This window comes from Apodemus sylvaticus, chromosome 7 (assembly GCF_947179515.1).
Source record: "Apodemus sylvaticus chromosome 7, mApoSyl1.1, whole genome shotgun sequence".
Taxonomy (NCBI): domain Eukaryota; kingdom Metazoa; phylum Chordata; class Mammalia; order Rodentia; family Muridae; genus Apodemus; species Apodemus sylvaticus.
This window is the reverse complement of record NC_067478.1, coordinates 66135646-66154640: the sequence shown is the minus strand read 5'-3', so window position 1 is coordinate 66154640 and position 18995 is coordinate 66135646. Positions and strand designations below refer to the sequence as shown.

Below are 18995 nucleotides of genomic sequence, written 5' to 3'. Positions count from 1 at the left end.
CAAAGAGCAAGAAAACCAATGGCCTCATGCTGACATCCAACCTTGCGTACAAAAGCTGGCAACCATTCCCATCCACAGCAGAAGAGAGGCCTCCAGGATGCATGCACAGTGATGCAAGTGTGCAAATAGGTAAGTAGAGCTGTCAAGAAAATTGCTCAGAGTGCCCGGCCTCTGCAAAGTTATGGACAATTAGTCCATACGCCACTGCAAGTTATAAAGATACATCTATAGCTAAAATTCTTTTTGAGATACAAATGAATGTACTGACATATCAAACTTTTAAAAGAAAAGATGAGTCTGTGTATGACAGTGTATGCTGGCTGGTGGATATCTATGACTTTGAGGCCAACCAGGACCACATAGAAAGACTATCTCAAAAAAAAAAAAAAAAAAAAAAAAAAAAAAAAATTAGCCAGGCGTGGTGGCACACACCTGTAATCCCAGCACTTGGGAGGCAGAGGCAGGTGGATTTCTGAGTTCGAGGCCAGTCTGGTCTACAGAGTGAATTCCAGGACAGCCAGGACTACACAGAGAAACCCTGTCTCAAAAAAAAAAAAAAAAAAAAAAAAATTAAAAATGTTATAGGCCTCAGTGCCTTCACCAACTTGGTGGCTCTTGCCACCAAAGTTGATGACAGAGTTTGCTCCCTAAACCAACATGGTGGAAGGAAACTGAATTCCTGCAGGCGACCCTCAGACCTCCATGTGTGCTATGGCACGTAGCACCTCCACAATACAGTGCATGCCTACTATCCTAACTATAGAAGGCAGAGGCAGGAGGATGACAGCATGTTTGAGGCCAGTCTGGTCTATTATATGGAGAGCTCCAGGTCAAAACCAGGGCTACCCGGCAAGTCCATCTCTTGTAATAAAATATAGCTACACACAGTATCTATCTGTTACATGCAGTCACAATCAAAGAACAAAACCCAACACTCACTCTATCACATACAGGAAGTATGCCTACAGCCTATGGAATACTGGGAAACTCACAAGACCTCCAGATCACTGGCCCGGCATTCCCAGAGCAGTGAGGGCTGGGGTGTCAGGAAGACCCAAAGCTATGTTCTCTCTCTACTCACTTTTCCCCTAGGCACCCATTCCCAGACTGCAGCCACTCAAGAGTGAAGACATTCCTCAGCCTGTGTGACACAGCGAAGGAGCAGGAACTCACCTTGTAAGTCATAAGGCATGGGCGTCATGTGGAAAGGGTGCCTGTAGTCCTGGATGAGGGAGGTGTTGATGTAACTTGTATCTACAGCAGGAAGGCTTGGGGTGCGGGACACAGGCGACGCTTGATGAGGAAGACTTAAAATGCTGTGAAAAAGAAATGTTCAGAAAATAACAGTTTAACAAATGCAACTGTATCCCACAATAAGCCCTACTCTTTCTGACAAAAAATTAAAAAAACAGTAACAAAAAAACCCAAACAAAGCCGGGCGTGGTGGCACACGCCTTTAATCCCAGCGCTTGGCAGAGACAGGCGGATTTCTGAGTTCAAGGCCAGCCTGGCATGCAGAGTGAGTTCCGGGACAGCCAGGGCTACACAGAGAAACCCTGTCTCAAAATGCCCAAACCAAACCAAAAACAAACAAACAAACAAACAAAATAAAAGAAAAAAGGAAGAAAGAAAGACTTTGAAAGAGTTATGACAAAAAGTAACGAGAAAGGGAGAAATACAGGCATCTTCACTCTGAATGCACAGTGTGTTTGTACACTAGTGTAGGATATGGGTGCTATAGCAAGCATGCATACATGCGGAGGGCAGAGAACAGCTTCCCCTGCATATCCCTACACTGATCTTGGATACACTGGGCCAGATGGCTTATGGGTCTCAGGGCTTCTCCTGACTCTGTCTGCCTTCTTGACTTAGACATGCATGGTACTCTAGCTGGCCTTACATGCAATCTAGGGAATCATCATGCTTTTATAGCCAGTACTCCCCATACCTGTCTTTTATTTCCAATACTCCATGTCATATACTTGCAGGTGGGGGGTACACATTTAATAGTACAGAGCACTTCAAATGACACCAAGCTTAAATTTCCAGGAACAGAATCCTCATTATGAGTATGCACTATACTTTCTGAATGGGATACTCTCAATCAATGTAAATATAAACCTCTAGAAAATGCTATTTTCTTTAACTGTGTCCTTGTCTATGCTTAAGAGATTCTAACAGGAGAAAGCAGTTGACTGCTAGCCTTCACAAACACCCCAGTCTAGTAAACAGAATGAAACTTCTGGGTGAAGGGAATGCTCAGCAAGGTGCTACAGTGCCTGACTCTTTCCAGTTGTGGATGGCTGCCTGTCTTCTATTTGTGAGTGCTCTCAAGCATATTTCCTTATTACAATGCACAGCAGCAAATGACCTGCTAGGCTTAGTGTTACAGCTACTGGCTGGTTGTTTCTGTGAACACTCACAGCTCTGCGGATGCAGCCACTCTTTTAAAAATGCTGGAGACATCCAGGCTTTATCTACATATCCACAGAGAAGGCTCTGGCATTTGCAGGTTCAATTTATCATGGGCAAATTCAGGGAAATAGTTAATGCAACTAATTTTCCAAACATAATAAACAGAGCTATTTTGGGAAGAACTATAATAAATATTCAAAGAAAAAATATTAGATTTTTAAAGACTCCAAAGTTTTCCCAATTAAAAAAATAGTAAAAATACTGCAGAGTTCACATATGACTATTTTGACAACCATACAATTAACTCCAGAGTACTTATACACTTGCTTTTAGAAAGTATCATTTTTTTTCAAAAGAAAGTATCTTAAATTTGCAATTATGGCACAAAAATATACCAATACAGCTGCCTCCTGATTTCTGTGGGAGGCTGCTTCTAAGATCTCCTGCAGATATCCAGATTTACCAAAGTCACTTTGTGTCCCTCATGTGTCACAGGATTCATGTGTGTCACCTAAGCATTCCATCTGGGTCTCTAGGTTCTTCAGAAGACTTACTACATTGAAATCATCATTGTCATCACCCCTACCCCACCCCTACTACTACTATTATTATTGGACAGGATGTCATCTAGTTCGGGCTGGCCCTAAACAGCCTTATGAGTGATTGGGTTATGAACATGTGCTACAAATCCCAGCAAATACATTCCAATTTTTAGTACCTACAAGCAGGCAAAAATGAAGTCTAATCCTTTGTGGTTTTTGACCCAGGCAGAGGCATTTCAATGGACCTCCTCACATTCAGAGAAGATCAGCCTTGCTCTGTTTTCTAAGAGCTAAGATAGCTGTGCACTGTTCTGTCCAAGTCTAGGCTGGTCACAAAGGTCAGCAGAATGGCAGAGCAGTCAAGAGTTCACAGAAGAAATGTACTGTGTACACTGAAGAAGTCCACTGGGGAGAGGCTAGTGGCTCAACCGCGCATGTAGTATGGAGTCCCAACAAGGTGGCTGCTACCAGACTATAACTGGGCAATGACTGTAAAAAGACCCTGAAAGGAAAGCCGCACCTCAAATATGAGGAGAGAACATAGGGAAAGGGAAAGAGCCCCCCCCTCCTCTTTCTTTTTTTGAGATAGGGTTTCATATTTATCAGGTTGTTTTGGAACTCAGAGATCCATTTGCCTCTGCCTTCCCCACATGCTGGGATTAAAAAGTGTATCCCACTACACCTGATCCAAAAGTAATTTTATTCACAATATTTATCAAAAATTGGTTAAAAGAGGGCTAGTGAGATTGCTCAGTGGGTAAAGGCACTTGCTATTAAGTCTGGCAATCTAAGTCTGACACATGGTAGAGGGAGAGAAGCAATACCTGAAGGTTATTTTCTGACATCCAAATTATATTTTATTTATATACAAATAAAACAAACAAGTATCAACAACAACAACAAAACAAAAAACCTGGTTAAATGCAAAAAAAAAAAAAATCTTGGAGATCCTCATGTGTACACCCTTGAAAGCCAGATGGTGTCATCTGGAGCAGAAGTTGTGTACCACCACATGAGTGCTGGGAACTGAGGGTAGAACACCAAGTACTCTTAATTGCTGAGCCATCTCTCCAGGTCCAGAAACATCTCTTGATATGATGAATCCTATATACAAACCCTTGGAGAACAGTACTTTACTTCATCACAACTGTCACATCCCTGGGAAAAGTCTATCGACATTTTGTACTCAAACACAATGGTTTCCCTGGCAGCCTTTACCCTGCTTTGCAGATGAACGTCCATATGAGTGTTTTGGAAAGGTCCTGGCAGCACTCACCCTTTATTACTTAGTGGTGATGTAGGAGACAGGGAAGGACAGGTCCTCTTGGCAGGGGGTTCCTCCTCCTCTTCATCTGATGAACTGTCAATGGTTAGGTCAATTACCTCGACCTTCTTGTTTTTGTTTGAGGATTGGTTGTGGGAAGCTACTTGATGCTCCAATGTGGAGCTCAAGCATCCTGTGTGGGAATGATTAAAACACAAGACCCAATGTGTCAATGCTCTTCTCAGTGTCCCTGTTGATGAGCACATCCGTTTAACGAAGCGACACTATGGTGGCAGAGTGAAGAAGTGAGGTAGCTCTGCTTCACTGCACCTAAAACTATGGCTTTTTTATTGTTTGTTAATCAATTATTTTGAAAAATCATTTTTAATTAGAATAATCAAAATGTATCATAAAGTCTTTATTAATCCCAGAATTCTGGAGGCAGAGGCTAAAGGAAAAGATCTCTCTCTCTGAGTTCAAGACCAGCTTGGTCTAGATAGTGAGTTACAGGACAGCTACAGCTACATACATAGAGAGGTCTGTTTTACCAAAAAAAAAAAAAAAAAAAAAAAAAAAAAAAAAAAGTATCTTTTCTATCTACTTTAGAATACAAGTTGTTTTATAGCAGGATTGTGTGTTAAATATGTTTATCTAGACAGCATCAAAAATACTTCAAAAATACTGGTCCTTTCCTAACAAAACACCAAAAGTCAAATCTATCCACACATATACATAAATATTTAAAGAAAAAAGCAGCGGAGTGTGGCGCTGCATACCTTGGGTCTTACATTCAGGAGGCAGAGGTAAGTGAATTCAAAAAATGAGACTCCAAAGTCTAAAACAAAACAAAACTAAATGAAAACAACAACAACAAAAAAGAAGAAAAACAGCACTGTTCATTACTTTGCATCAAAAGTATTCAAACTTTTAAAAAGGTAGGTACTTCAAAATGATGACTTTAAAAGTGACTTTAGACTGCTTTGAAATCTAGTACCACAAAAAATCTTAAGGCTGGCAAAAAAGTTGATTTAAAAGGAATCCTGCTATTTGTGGACATTTAACCAACAACCTAAGAATTACTGAGCTATTTGTACTGCGCAGTATTTCAACAGCCTGCATCTCGACATTAAGAACCATGGTGTAGCACAGCAGCGCCACCCAGGCCGTGGAAGCGCTCACCGTCCACTCCGTTGTAGGAGGCGCTGACTTCTTGCACCTCCTTTTTCGACCTCATTGGCGCCCACGAGCCGTCCTCCTTAAACTGTATTTCATCGCAGTCTGTGCAGTACTTTAGGATTTCCATAAACAACCTAGACAGACGATAGGACATGTTTTAAATGAGAGAGACGTGAGAACCATAACTTGGAACACTTAGATCATCTATGTTTTGTGAGTAGTTAATGGAAGTCAGGGAAGTAGAGCAGACAAACGGCATTCCTTCTCTCACGTGTGCTAAACAGGGAACAGTTATGCTAACTGGAGAACGTTTACATAAAGATGTCATGTAGCTTGGAAAGAAATGACAACTTAAAAATATTTCTTTAGTTTGTGTTATATGGGTGGGTAGGTGCCACAGTGCATATGTGGAGGTCTAAAGACAACATGTATGAATTGGTTCTCTACCAACTCAGGCTGTTGGGCAGCAAGCACTTTGTCTCATCTCCAAGAGTTTTAAAGATACAGAAAAATGTTCATAAAAACTGAGATGGTTAGCCAGGCGGTGGTGGCGCACGCCTGTAATCCCAGCACTCGGGAGGCAGAGGCAGGTGGATTTCTGAGTTCAAGGCCAGCCTGATCTACAGAGTGAGTTCCAGGACAGCCAGGGCTATACAGAGAAACCCTGTCTCGAGGAAAAAAAAAAAAAGAAAAAGAAAAACCATTAAAAAAAAAAACAAAAACTGAGATGGTTAAAAACATCTCAAAACAAGATTCTGTGTGTGAATAAAAGCACACACTAATTATCTTTAGGTGATTTTATATATATTCAGTTTTTTCTTTATACTTTACATTCTATACTGCATATTGCTCATAAGATCATTGCTCATAAATAAATAATATAAAAAAATCTAACCAACAGTTAAATCCAAACAGAATACATTGGTAATAAAAGAGTATTTATAGGGAATGCAAGAAATTCATTGTGGCCAAATTACTCAGTCATAATATTAAATGAAACCAAAGACTAAAAGTTATTAATAGCATATAATCAGAATTTATGTAAAAACTAAACTAGAAGTTTTACTAAAAATGTCTTTTATTTCGTATTCTGTTTTTGAAAGAGCAAGAGAGATCTGTATTATAAGAAAAGAAAGAACTAAGACACATACTATACAGAGCTGGTAAAATATTACTATTAATCTAAATTTACAAGTTGGTTATCATTTCATTTCTGAAAAATCCAACAGGAAACACTATTTACTCATATTCACCCGAGACGACATTTTTAAAGCTCTGGGTTCTAAGTCTATTGATAAATACATTCAATTTCTTATATTATTGCCTTCAAGGCTCTTATGTTTTCTCATATACTATAAATAAACTGTCTTGTTGGAGTGTTTTGCTGAAGAATACTAGAAATATTAGGGAGGAATTTTTCCCTTTTCATAATGCATTTCCTTGTTTCTTGTTCAGTGGCAAAAAGGCAAACAAAAACCCTAAGGGGAATGCCAGACTCGGCCAAATACCAACAGGTCAAACCCAACAGACAAATGGCTAATAAGGAGGCCTGTCACTCACTGTGCCACAACGATGAGGACAGAGACCGAGACACAAAAGGGGAAAGACAAGGCTAGAAACAGAAGTATCACAACAATGGGAACTGCTATCAGCTGGCTGTCCTTGGCCAGGAGCCCCAACAGTAGACAGCAGGGCTTGGTGGACAGGACAGAAGCCAAGCTTCTACTAAAAATCCCAACTGTAAAAAGAAACTGTATTATTTACAAATTGTTTAAATTGTTTTTGTGAGTGTGGGGGGGGGCGCTATGTGCACATGGAGTATAGAAAAGAGCATCTTACACTGGAGCTGGGAACTGAACTTGGGTAAACCTACAAAAGCAGTATAGCTCTTAACTGCTAAGCCATTTGTTCAGCACCAAAAGCTATTTGTTTGTTTGTTTATTTATTTGGATGAGTTTGAATTGCCAGAATCTCAAAATCTGATCATGCATTCTCTCAATATACTTTGTAGGTCTTAGATATACTCAATGCACATGCACAAATGTCTGTCTGTCTGTCTGTCTGTCTGTCTATCTGTCTATCTATCTATCTATCTATCTATCTATCTATCTATCTCTATATAGAGAGAGTCTGCTTAGAACTACTGCTTTAAAATAATAAACAGAAGGTAGTGAAAAAAAAAGGAAAAAGCATGTATTTTCACAAACAGAATAAACACAGCCATAAAGAAAATAAATGTTAAAAAATGTTTTAAAGAGGAAAGAGACACCAAGATGGTGGAAAGGTTCCTGCTACCAAGCCTAACATCCTAAGTTTGATCCTCAAAACGGTAGAATAAAAGAACCAACTCTCCAATGCTATCTTCTGACATGTGTTTACAATGTATGTTCCCAAATAAATGTTTTTTTATTTTTTATTTTTTATTTATTTATTTATTTTTTTTGGGGGGGATTTGGTTTTTTTGAGACAGGGTTTCTCTGTGTAGCCCTGGCTGTCCTGGAACTCACTTTGTAGACCAGGCTGGCCTCTAATTCAGAAATCCGCCTGCCTCTGCCTCCCAGAGTGCTGGGATTACAGGCGTGCGCCACCACCGCCCGGCTCTAAATGTTTTTTAAAAACCCTAAAAGATGAAAAGTATTTACAATACTAGTTACTCACTTTTAATTACTCACTGATTTCTAGAATAATAAAAATTCTATAAACAAACACCTTTGAAAAAATTACCCCTAGGATTTATCACAAACTTGAATAGTAGAAAAACAGAGATCTTAACATACATACCCGTCAATAATAAGGTGTTCATATGGCGCCTTCTTATCACAGACAGGACAAACCCATGTTGGTTTTTTCTCATTCATTTGAATGTAAAGAGTTGCATCAAAACACTGAAGGTGAGAACAGGTAAGCGCCCGACAGGGGATTGTCAGTCGCATTTTTCCAAGCTTTAAGAAAGGCAGAAGTCAATGTTAGTATGTACTGCTGCAAACTCAGGTTGCAATGACTTCCCGCAGTAAAACATGCATGTACTATGATTAAAAGTGTGTTATGTCCACGACCCTGTGCCTAAGGCTCAGTTACTATCATGGAAGAGGGGCAGACAGAGTGTCGAGCCAGAGGAGCACAGGATCTGCCTAGACTACGTCCTAGGAACAATAGAGAAGCTGTCAATACTCTAACAGTATTGCTACCTAAAACATCCTGAATAAGGATGATACCAACAGACACGCTACAGGAAAATCCTGTAGGGGGGGCCACTCCTAGACAAAGAATTATATAGAGACAACTGAAGGATGCTGAGATTAGAACAAACAGTCTCTCCCGGGGATGATCCTAATTGGTTATCAGGTATCAAATGACCAGCTCTGAAATTATATATATATACACAAGTAACAGTCATATGGACTGAGCAGATTATATTTATATATTTGGCACACATGCGTGTGTGTGTGTGTGTGTGTGTGTGTGTGTGTGTGCCTGTGTAAAAACAAAGAAAAGAGGCTGTGAGTTTGAGAGTGAGCAAAGGAAAGGGTACTTCAGAGGGATTAGAAAAAGGAAAGGGGAAAGGGAAAATATTATACTTACATTTTAATTTTTAAAAAGTAAAAATTTTAATATAAAAACAGGCTCTATGTGTGTGTTTCACTACTATGGAAGAAAATAAAACATATTCTTTTGAGAAACCTATTTGAAGGGTGAACTACTGCAGTATCACACAGTGACTATGAATAGTCTACCATAAGAACCATTTACTACCATCTACAGACTGCGGTGAGTTTCTTGTTGGGAATGTCTGAATCCCTGTGAGTGTGCTCTCACATCCTGTGTGTGCACATGTGTGTGGGTGTTGAACCTGGGGCCTCACGGTTGCTAGCCAATGACTTTACCTCTGAACTGTATTTGTAACTCTCTCTTAAATCAGTCTTTGACCTGAAAAAGTTAAGAACCATCTACTTAGAGATTTAGAAAAAAGAAGACATGGAGATCAGTATGAATGCTAACCTCATCTCTGAATGAATACTCAGTTCACAGGATGAAGCCCAAATCTCCCATTTCCTCCATGATGTGAGGTATAACGGCTGGCACAGCTCTGAAGAGGAGACAGATGTGTACTCTGAATCTCTCTCCTCACTGGGCATCACCACACAGCCAACAGCCCCGGCTCTCAGACATCGCTAGTACATTTGGGGACATTTTTCTTGCCCAATAACTGTTGACTATGCTGACTCTACTCCACATATGGAGGTCCTCTTTAATCCTACACTGCTTGTTGCTTGAGCCCAAGGTTTCTATATTGCTGGGACCTGCATGAGGAGTACTGTATTATGATCTCCATCACCGCTACAGGGTTTTCTAAGTCCATAATGGCCATAGAGCATGTAAGCTACTCACTCTCTATAATAATATTATTTGGTAAGTTCATGAAAAAGACTTTCCATATGTTTGTGAGTTAAATGAGGAAAAGGTTCTTGGCTTATAAAAATTTCAGGGAAACGTGTAATTTCTTTGTCTACCAAGGACACCAACTGTCATGGGCCCTAAATTATTATTCTGATTCCAATGATTTACTGTACTTCTGGATCTCCTTTTCTACCTAGCAAATAGCACCATCTCCTCTCTACTTTCACTGGATGCAGTGATAAAGAATTTTAAAAGGACTCGGAACATGCTAACAACTTAAGCCAGGAGGAACACCATTTATCATGTCCAAAGCACAGAGAGGAGGACCAGGAGTAAACTGAGAATGCCCTTATCTGTGTGCAGCTCTACCCTGAACAAGATCATACTGTTTTATTTCTTTGTGTATCTCCTACTGGAAACAGGTCAGACTCATGTCCTTGGCCCCAGTTTTGAAAAAGTACTTACTATACCATAGGAAGATAGTTTCGTATACTGATAGACTGTCAGCTGTGCATGCTAGCAGTCCTAAGAGAAACTCTTTATGTCTCAAAGATGTGAAGACACTGGGGATTATAGGAATAAAGGCATGTGAGAGGAAAGTCTTTAAGAACTACCTCTTTCAAAGTATAAATAAAGTCCGTGGCTTATTGCTTGGATTTTGACATCCTCCTCCTTCCCGTCTGCATGAAACATCAGGGGGAGCCCCACAGCTCTCCAGCTGGGTGCTTATGTGCTGGCACTGCGCTCCCATGGGACTCTCAACCTATGCTTTCTTCACGAAATAATAAGCAACCAATAGAAATTTGCATTTCACAGTTAAAGTCTAATTTAAGATATAAAAACTGAATTTGAGGCTGAGATGTAGTCAGTAGAACATTTGCCTAACATGCAAGAAGCTCCGAGTTCTAGCACTGTGATTCACATATCTGGTTCTGGAATCCCAGCACTTGGAAAGGGAAGCTGTTCAAGATCATTCTCAGTCTGTATAGTGAGACTGAGACCAGTCTGGGCAAGATGGTCATGTGTTTCAAACAAACAAGCTAATGGCCCACCACTAAAAGTATATAAAAATAAAAGGATAAATAAAAATTTAATTTGGCACCATCAACTAGATCATACCTTGGAAACTGTTGATGAATTAATAAATGGCTTAGCTAATGGTAAACAAGCAATGGATCTTCTGTTGCCAGAATAAATTTGGTTTTGGCCTTTTTTCATATGCTTATGGAAATCAAATCATAAGAATGGAATATAAGTTCAGTAAGGAATGTCATAAAGCTGTTCAGTTAGTCCTCTGCACAGAGGCAAGAGAACAATCCCACGACTTTGTGGGGAGCTTCACCGACAAGGTGACCTATAGTCTGAAAGCAAACTGACAAGTAAACAGTATAGGAATGACAGTTATAAATGGCATAAGAAACCAAAAGCTCATGTTCAAATATATGGACTTTTAGTACACCACAAATGTCATCTCAAAGAATCATTAAGTAACACTTATATGAAGAATCCTCCTGTCTCTCATTTTAAAATCAATGACTAGATTTAAGTGTCTACCAGACAAACAGGCATCTATTATTTCTAACATGATATCAGAAGAGGCAAGCTCTAAGCAGTTTATTCTTTTGATTACAAAGTTAGTTCTCAGCCAGGCGGTGGTAGTGCACGCCTGTAATCCCAGAACTTTGGGAGGCAGAGGCAAGCAGATTTCTGAGTTCGAGGCTAGCCTGGTATACAGAGTGAGTTCCAGGACAGCCAGGGCTACACAGAGAAACCCTGAGCATGTTTTCTAGTGAGGCTGACATTACTCAGCCGTGCTACAGCTCATGATGCTGCATGAGAAGAAACTGGTTGTAAGCCGGCTTACACCAGCAGAAGCCTACAGTGTCATGACAACATGGACTTCTTTATAATAAGAAAGTATGATCGATACTTAAAATATCTTTAGGTTCTTCATACTAATAAGTACTCATAAAATAAATTTCTAATTTATTTTCTCTCTTCTATCGACTCTAAATTATCTATGTTTGGGTTTACAGGTCCGTGGAACAGTTCACATCAGACTTTTCAACATTTCCATCTCTGTTCTTAATAAATTAGAACAGACAATCCTCAAAGAGAAAAAGCATTTTAATTATTTTTGTTGCCTTTAGCTAAATGGCACACAAATAACAGAAACTCATTTATTCTGAGCTCTGCATAGTACAAAAGGGAAATAGAAATGCACAGTCAGACAGCATATTTACATATTTCAAAGAACAAATCTCTTTTTATGATTCCATAAATTTGATATATAGATGAGTTATCACAACTGTATTTTACTTTTGAGCAAAAACATACCTAAAAATATATGGCCTTGCTATTCTGGAATAACTATAGGGGGAATTATCCCTTTAGCCAAATAGAAACTCATGACATATTGTAATTATATATTACATATAGTAGCTTTTTTATAGTCCAAAATTTAAAGCAGATGCTAATTTACAATGAGCTGCTGAAACTGTTGGAACTAATGGGAGAGGAGCACAGGGGGACATCAAATTAGAAGCTGGCTCAGTAAATCAAGACGTGTAAGAAGCAAAATGTGATCCCTATGTCCCAGTAACATGGGGAAAGCACCCAAGTCCCAGAAGAAGAGCACAGCTCCTGACTGAAGCTGCTGCCAAGCGTGTGACGGCTGCTGCTTCCTATGAACACAGTTCCTGCGAGGGCTCAGAGTTCTCAACAGCACATGTTAGTGCACCTGTGAACACTTTTAAGATGGGAGTGCAGAGAAACAAGACTTCTCTAGTGATTTAAATGGGAAATGAATCTTCTGTGGTCTTACCATATCTTCTCAACTGGGGTTTTACAATGAAATGAAAGAGCAAGAAACCACGAAAGGGAGAGTAGGTTAAGTCAAGTTGGAGAAAAAGAATAGGATGTGTTATTTTAAATTATTTTATTTAAAGCTTTTTTCCCCTCACCTTCTACCTTCCTAATCTTGAACCAATTTTATGATTCTTTAACATTTATCTGGTTATTAAAGAATTTTAATAATAGTAACAATACTTTTCTTAAGGAAGACAGGCTACAAAGAGGTCTCAGAAGGAAAGTCATTCACAGAACAGACAGCACAGCCATGGCAAAAGGACACAGTGGCTTCTAACTGCACTGTGTCTTCTATGGCCATAAGGGTATGTGAAGAGCAGAGAGGACCTCAGCTTTAGGAAACATGCAGAAGACAGAGTTATAAACTAATCATACACCAATGAGTTAAGGCTTAGTAAGCAATACTAGGCTATGATGAAGGATAAATAATATTTAAATATTTGCAAAACTTGTTGCTTCTTAAAAAAACAAGAAATTACCACCCTCTTAGGTTTGCAGCATATCGATGCTGAAAGCTTCCAATGACAACTTCCTGAACAATCCAGGCAAACCAGGAGACAAGTGTCCTTTCCTTTTTTTATACATTTGAATATAGTTAATTTGATTAACCAAAATGTCAGCAGTTTATTATTAATCTTCAACTTCTTTCATATGAAGCAATATTCAACTGCCATCCCTAATCTTGGTGGGCCCACCAACAAATTAGGTATGAAATGAACTTCAACACATTTTTTTTGCTTATAGTTTTAATCATTTGGTCAAATAATTGTTTCATTCCCTTTCTGGCTTATAAGTATTAAGTTAATTAATTCTATAGGCATAAGAAATTCAGTCAGGTAGAACAGAATTTCCTTTCTCCTCCTCCTCTTTTTAAATTAAGACAGGGTGTTGTTATGGTAATTTAGCTGTCCTTGAATTTATGGTAATCCGTCTAACTCAGCCCTATCTAAGTGTTGAAACTATAGGCATGGGTCTCCAGACCTAGTGCTCTGTGTGTGTGTGTGTGTGTGTGTGTGTGTGTGTGTAGTATTAGGAATGGCATTTTTTGCTTTGCGTTTGTCGTTGTTTTTAATTTTCTTGAAGACAAAGTCATCTTGGAGCTCGATAAACCAGGCTAGTCTCAACTCAGATTCACTTGTCTCCGCCCACAAATGCTAGGATTAAAGGTATGTGTCACGCCCAGCTGGCATAGGTTTTAAATGGTGGATTCTTATAGCTACTGTTAACAAAATAGTTAAATTGTGATGTGGATAACTGTGCTCAACTTTTATCCAGAAAAGTCCTGTTTGAATTAGTGGAGTATGGAAACACCACAGCACTCCCTACTCTGCTCTTCTAGCTGGAACCTGAGAAACAGTTGTTTATTGAAGGCAGTACTTAGATAATACACACTATGAATAAGGCACACTTTAGAATGTCAGCTCATAGTCCTATGCTTAAGGGGCTTTCCATTCTGATAAACTCTGATAGTGTAGAACAGGGAGAGCCTTAAAGTAAGCAAGAATGTCTCACACTCAGTAAAAAGAAGTGTATATATACTCAAAAGCAAGCATTAGCAAACACTTACTGGACACAGCAGCGAAACCCGTAGGCTGGTAGTAGCTATCTCACTATCTGGATCTGCAGTTAACTTCTCTTTAACTGAAATGCATTGGAGAGAAAACAAGTAGAACAACTTTATTAAAGACATTACTAATATAACATTGAAAAAGAAGCTTAAAACTTAAAAACCTAAACAACCTACACAATTATCTTCCAATCACCTGCCTGGAAAGCTAAGAGTAGTTACTTGGCTTCTGCCCTTCACGGTAAGCAAGTGGAGGAGGGCGTCACTCTGTAGCTGGCTGAGGATCCTGAAAGGCCCTGGCACTGCATCACGGCCCACAGGAAGCTGGCCCTACAGCAGCTTGTGTGCTCCAGGGCTGGGTGGTCTTTTTTAGTTAGTACTCTAAGATACTACTGTTTTTTTTTTTTTAAATTATGTTTGCATTCTTTTATTTTAAAGGAAAGTAATAAAGCACATGATAAAAGTAAGTTTACAAAGCCAGAAAATGAACAAAACATTATAAACATACTAACTCTACTTTCAAATTATAAAAGAAAAAGCCCAAGTATTCTTTACCATGTAATGGAATCTTGCCATTTACCTGTAGGCTCACTGTGCTGTCTTTAGCAAGTCAATCTGCCTCTTTCCACTAATGTTATTTACAGGAAATCCAGAAGCCACACCAGATACTCTACATATTTTCAGTTCCAATTTCCTACAATTTTCAAAGAAGGAGGTACTAATATTTTTACTTTTCATGGCTATTTTTTATTGTCCTCCAGTTTACTATAAAAGATTCTTTATACTTCCCAAGTATGGCAATTTGAGTAAGAATGGCCCCCACAGCTTCATATATTTGAATGCTTGGTCACCTGGGAGTGGCACTATTTGAGAAGGACTAGGAGGGGAGGAAGTGTGTCACTGGGGGTGGGCTTTGAGGTTTCAAAAACCCAAGCCAAGGCCCAGTCTCCCGCTTGCTCTTTCTTTGCCTATAGATCAGGATTTTGCTCTCAGGTACTGCTTCAACATGTGCCCTTCATGCTCCTAGCCATGATGACAATGGAGGAAGCCCCCAATTAAATAATTCTTTTTATAAGAGTTGCCTCAGTCATGGTGTCTCTCCATAGTACTAGATCACTGACTAAGACTACATGTGTAAACCTGCAGCAGCAGTTACCTCTGATGACAGGAACCAACAGAAACATTGAGTCAGGAAATATCCAGAAAAAAATATTCTAGAAATCTTAGGAATAGGGACTGAGGTAGAGTGGCTGTAAGTCTTTACCCATAGTTGGTAGAGCGGCTCACAATAATCATGACCACAATGCTAACATAGGAAGCACAAACTGATAAGCAGATGTCTAGGTGGTGACTGCCACTCGAAGAACTAAGAAGTCAGCCTTTATGAAGTATGTGATCACAGCGTGTAGTTTGGAATTTTTAGATGGCCCAAGTTTTGGACAGTCTATTGAAGGGCTGTCTTATATTAGGGGATCTCAACATAGAAGCACATCTGCGCTACATCTAGAACATTCTATTGTGTAACTGATCACATTAGACTGGGGAAGATGGACATGAATGGGTGGTTTAAAAGCTCCACACAGATTCTGATGCCAGACTAAGAAGTTATTTTGTAGACCGGAAATCTGAAGTTTTTAAAGTCTGTATGTATTTCTTATTCTTAGGCTGATTTTTATATCCCTAAAGCCATAAAACCTCTGGACTTTAATTTGGAAAAGAGAGTCATCACACTATAATATCAACAAATAGGATAGTTATAATATCAACAAATTAGGAAGTTATTTATCCAACTTTAGCTAATCCTTCCTTATAAAATAATTTGAAAGAATACTAACTTAATCAGCAGGGCAAAGTGACTTTGTAATCCCAGGAGGATTGCTATAAGACCTGAACACCCTGGTCTATATGTGAATTCCAGGATAGCCTGGGCTATAGTATGAGACCCCCGTCACAAGACAAAACAAAATCCCAAATAACAATAACAAAGCGCAACTCCCCACTCCCCAGAAAACAAATAACTGTGTCTCTGAGGATGTCTGAGAAGAGACTGGCATGTGAGTTCATGAACTAGGTGACAGAAGAGCAGCCCTCAACATGTAAGGGAGCTGGCAAGTGGGGAGGACAGAATAGAAAGAATCCTGGAACTCAGCCTTTGGGTTTCAGTATTCACCTCAGCAGCCTGGGCTCTGCAGCCATCAGCTCGGAGTTACAGCGTTGGTTCCTCTGAGCCCTTGGCCTTGTGCTCAGCCGTGCTTTCCTGCTTCTCCTGCTTGCAGATGGCACTGTGGGACTTCCCAGCCTCCAAAAACAGGTAAGCCAGGTTCTCTATAATTTTTTTCCCTCCCAGTCTTTCTATTTTTATCTTCCTGGTTCTCACTAGCTCTAAAGAATCCTGAGTAAGACACCATCCATTCTGCATGTCTTTACCAATGGGCCCAGCAGCACCCTCCTACACAGTAATGGAAATAGTAACTGTCTAAGTTTTGGATAAACTTGTACTTAAATGCAGCAACAGCATAATATCGGCCTTGAAATCATAGCTCAATGGTCACATTGGCTAGGCAGTAAGAGAAGAATTCCCTGAGTCACGAAATCAGAATTCTGACTTATCAAGTCACTTTAGTAACTTTTTTCATAACCTGGTAAATGAGAATAATAGTTATCTCAGAGCATTGGATTAAATGAGTTTAACCCAATGAAGAATGTATTAAACTACCTAATATTATATTTAATCAATCCTAGAAATTCTTACTTTAAATAATTTGCATGTTCCTTCTCTCATGGAGATAAGGTTTTGGAAATTACATTTGTGCATTTCTATTTCAACAAGCAAACAGACAAAAATCTCCTTTGCTATAACAGACCCAATCCTACTCTTATGAAAATACATTTTTTATATGTGAGGCAGCTCAGCTGCTCCGCACTGAGGGTTCCAATCTCTCCCGCAATATATTAGTTATCTTTGCTTCCAACGGCTGCAGAGTAAGACCATGGTTAACAGGTGGAGCATCCAGCAGCTCCTGAGGGAGAATGGCTAGCTGATCTGCTACACTGGAATCTCAGAAAAAGGGCTGTGTGAACCACTTTGTGCAGTACTGGCATCTGTCACATAGAATTCTCATTTACTAAGCTACCATGGCCAATGCTGACACAACCAGTCTTACTAATCTTCCCAGAGGCTGTTATAAGGAGCGATAGAAGAGAACACATTTCTTGACAAATAATTTTGTACCAACTGGGCTACTTAGAACATGGGTTAAAAAGTCTGGGAATTGATTTTTAAACTGAAGAAAACTACTAACTTTATTATATTCTTAATGTAATAATGCAGATCCTGCAACTAGGGACTGAACCGTGTGCCTGCTAAGTCAGCCAGTGCTGGCCATGGAGCTATGCGCTCAGCTGCGCCCTGGTAAAGACGCTTTCAAAGATCCTCTTAGGGTCTCAGCTGGATGTGACCTCCAGCTGCACACAGGGAACTGACATACAGTCAGTCACACTTAGTCTTCTGCTGTACTTACAGCATGGCTTCTCAGACTACACAGGTCTTCTGCTGGGTTTCTCATGGTTTTTAGCATCTACACTCTACACATCATTTGTGCCACCTCTCTAAGGATGCATAGCTGTCTGAATTTCAACACCGTCTAGTAAAGCATTCAAAATAAATACAACTCAGATATATATACAAATTTTCCAACTCATGACTCATGTATTTGTTCTAGCAGTTTCCTTAGTGAGACCTTGGGACTTTTTTCTATGTAAATAATCTCCAAATAAAGATGGTAGTTTCTGCATCCCTCATCTTTATCTTTCCCTTGTGCTGGTTGGGACCTCTAGGGTAATGCTAGGTACTATACTCGAACTTTATTCATAGTCTTAGAAGATTACCACTAACTACGATATTAACTAAAGCTTGTTTTTGTAAATGTTTTGTAATATTGAGGCAGTTCCTTTCTTGTTCTATTAATATTTTTGCTGAGAGTTTTTATCAGGAATAGATATGAAATTTAGCCAACTGCCTCTTCTGCATCTTTGGAGATAATCTACAGTTTACTTTTTGTGGAAAATAAAATTAACTTTCTAATATTCAATCAACTTCCCAGAACACCATTTTTATAAGGAACTTATAATAATCAAAATAACTCTAAAAAAGAAAAAGCAAGGAAACTCTTTTCAAGGCTTGCTAAGAAGCTGCAGTAATGGACAATATGGCCAACAGAAGTGTACAGAAATAGATATACATACCTATGGTCAATCAGCTTTTGACAAAAAACCAAAGAAATTAAATGAAGGAAAAATACTTCTTTAAAACAATATTGTTGAAACAGTGGGCTAATAAGGAGGCAGGAAAGGCAAAGCTCCGCCCCCTAAGAACTGTGCCCTGAGAACTGTCAGTCCTCTGGACTGTGGGCCGCAGTGGGTACTACTCTGTGACTAAAGTTATAGCTAGCTAGATATAAAAGTTATCTGGGAACTGAATCCCTGTTCTATGAGCTATCAGTGTTAGTCATGAGACTGCACTTAATAAACTGAAATAGATAATTTGAAATTCAGTGCCTTATACTAGCCACATTTATGTTCAACAGTCACACTGCTGGTGACTACCACACAGCTGTAAGTTGTTGTAGACTACTGCACTAGATGGTGCTGTTCTGGGTTATAGCTGTGTGATTTCTCTCCCTCATTAGTTTTAGAATCCTTTAATTCAGTCTTTAAAATTTTAAAGCTGAAAATAACCAAGCACACTAAGCCTAACACTCCACTG

The 18995-nt window shown here is 39.3% G+C and overlaps 1 protein-coding gene across 4 annotated transcripts in view; it reads right to left on the bottom strand.

The window, feature by feature from the left end:
- Positions 1-18995, bottom strand: part of Pias1 (protein inhibitor of activated STAT 1) — a 115772-nt gene that overhangs the window by 6503 nt on the left and 90274 nt on the right. For all 4 annotated transcript variants that reach the window (XM_052188086.1, XM_052188087.1, XM_052188088.1 and 1 more), the window contains exons 8-12: positions 14231-14304; positions 8179-8339; positions 5401-5531; positions 4234-4414; positions 1174-1316 (exon numbers count right to left, since the gene is read on the bottom strand). In XM_052188086.1, the coding sequence (XP_052044046.1) occupies positions 1174-1316; positions 4234-4414; positions 5401-5531; positions 8179-8339; positions 14231-14304 (690 nt within the window). The remainder of the gene's footprint in view (positions 1-1173; positions 1317-4233; positions 4415-5400; positions 5532-8178; positions 8340-14230; positions 14305-18995) is intronic.